Source organism: Setaria viridis, chromosome 3 (assembly GCF_005286985.2).
Source record: "Setaria viridis chromosome 3, Setaria_viridis_v4.0, whole genome shotgun sequence".
Classification (NCBI taxonomy): Eukaryota; Viridiplantae; Streptophyta; class Magnoliopsida; order Poales; family Poaceae; genus Setaria; species Setaria viridis.
The window spans coordinates 49,861,939-49,864,209 of record NC_048265.2 but is presented as its reverse complement, the minus strand read 5'-3'; the positions used below and the strand labels follow the sequence as shown (position 1 = coordinate 49,864,209).

At 49.6% G+C, this 2,271-nt stretch overlaps 1 protein-coding gene across 1 annotated transcript; it reads right to left on the bottom strand.

Annotated features, from left to right (window-relative positions):
• Positions 1-226: 226 nt before the first annotated feature.
• On the bottom strand, positions 227-1,100 carry LOC117849726 (myb transcription factor 42). Its single transcript, XM_034731381.2, has one exon. It carries the CDS (start codon positions 1,089-1,091, stop codon positions 300-302), a length of 792 nt encoding a protein of 263 aa, XP_034587272.2. The 5' UTR covers positions 1,092-1,100; the 3' UTR covers positions 227-299.
• Between the last annotated feature and the right edge of the window lie 1,171 nt (positions 1,101-2,271).

The following is a 2,271-nucleotide window of genomic DNA, read 5'->3' as shown; positions in this document are numbered from 1 at the left end:
AATTTTTCAGCTCTATGTCCTAGTGTCATAGTTTTTCAGCTACATTAGGCAAAGTTTGGCAACAGTAAATCAGCGAAGACTCCGAGTTCTTCACTGTGAATAGGAATTAAACAATGAAAAATAATGCAGTATCATTGATTGTTAATTCGACAACAAATCACAGTGCGCCAGTTGACAGAGATTTTTGGGTCAACGACCCAGTAGCTGCTAGTTGGATAAACCAGAAGAACACAACAACAAAAACCTCCTCATTCGTTCGTTCCAAAAGCCTCCAAATACGCTTATTTCGCTTACATGGATCACCAGTACAAGTACGGCATTTCTAGATGCTGCTGTAGCACGCTTTCACCAGCATGCTGACGGTATTGATACCAACTCGTCTCAGTCTCCGTGCTGCTCTGAGACAGATCAGAGTGCTCGCCGCCGGTAGTGCCCATGGACCGGAAGATCTCGTCGAGCTCTGTCGCCGCCGCCATTGGTTCACTTGAGTAGCTTGCATCTGCCGGTTGGCTCACGACGGCGGCGCTATTCGTGCTGGCGATCACGTTGTCTGTTGTGCCGCCTCCGGCACCAACGACGCGCATCTGATCAACGCCACCGCCGCCGCCGTAACATGTATATGGCAGGGCAGTCCAAGGCGCCATAGGAGACGCTACTGGAGGTGCCGCATTCCGGCCGACGGCGTTGCACGGCTCGCCTTCGAATGAGACGGAGAGCAGCTTCTTCTTGAGGCGCGTGTTCCAGTAGTTCTTGACGGCGTTGTCGGTCCTGCCCGGCAGGTAGGCGGCGATGAGGGACCACCTGCTGCCGACGGCGGCGTAGAGCGCGCAGATGGCGCGGTCCTCCTCCGGGGAGAAGCCGCCGTGGCGGACGCCCGGGCGGAGGTAGTTGAGCCACCGCAGGCGGCAGCTCTTGCCGCAGCGCCGCAGCCCGGCCTTGCGCGGCAGCGCCATCCAGCCGCCGGCGACGGCGCCGCCGTGCTGCTCGATGTAGGACCGCAGCCGCGCGTCCTCCTCCTCCGACCAGGGACCGCGCTTCACCGCCGCCTTGTCGCAGCACGGCGATCGCCCCATGGATAGGCAGGCTAGCATCAAACTGGTCTGAGGAATGGGAGCGAGTTTCAAGGGCGGCGATCGGTGTGTATATATAGGCTAAGCTAGAGTGGGCATGTGTGTGTACGTTTTGTCGTGTGGAATACCTGCGGCTGGAGTTGGACTGCACCATCGCTTTCGTGTATGCCGAATAATTATTCTCTTTTTTTTTTAAAAAAATAATCGCTAGTGTGTGCTAATGCATACCAAGGCATTGACACGGCTACTGGCCGGACGTTCGACCTGAGCATTGTTTGCTCGTTGTCGGACGGTTACCCTTACTTACAATAGTAATCATTTGTTCTTTTATGGCAACATCTAAAAATGTCTTACATGACACAGAAATTTTTTTTGGATGTATGTATATACGAATGTAACAAGGTTTGGAATTTTGGATGAAATTTGGTCCTACCATTTCAGATGAAATTATTCATTCTAATTTTCTTACCGGCCCCTCTGATTTTTCTTATAAAAAAAGGATATATTTGGTATGTAATATATACTCCTATGTGACAGAGATGACGCGGCACAAGGTAGCGGAACCACGCGCGCGTTGCACACAGGTTTGAGTGAGTGAGTCATCATTGTTCCTTGTGGATGGAGGGTTGTTAGGCAGCCGGCCAGCCCAATATTGGAGTTCTCCATACGTTTCATTCCATCAATTCAGTGCCTCCGTGGCATCCATCCAACTGTGCATGCCTTGGATTACAGAAAAGGACTGATCATATATGTTCATGACTTGATTTCGATTCTTGCATTGATTGGATGCATCATTTCATGGCGACTTTTCGCGGCATTCATATAGGCTTGTAGATCAAGTTCATATCACTAGTACATAGGGCAGGGCAAATTAAATCATGCATTATTCACATGAGCTATATATGCAACTTGAATTTGAATCCACCATTCTCCTGTGTCCAGATAAAACTAGATCAAACAGTCGATCAGCATGTGCTTGAAAAATACCGAACATGCATGTTTCCAAGCAGGGATTCTGTTTCCACATGTTCATGCATGTTTCCAAAAATGCATGCATCGAGATCACGCATATACACCAGGAAACAATTCTTCAGCAGACTAAACACTGAAACCGACCGGCTTTGACTGGAAGACTCATCAACGCCGTGCATGACAGTACGATCGAGATGCATGTATAGTGTATGAAAACGATAGATCAAAC

Bases quoted from the DNA above. Each gene is read 5' to 3' on its own strand.
- LOC117849726 (XM_034731381.2), bottom strand. From the start codon at position 1,091: ATGCTAGCCTGCCTATCCATGGGGCGATCGCCGTGCTGCGACAAGGCG.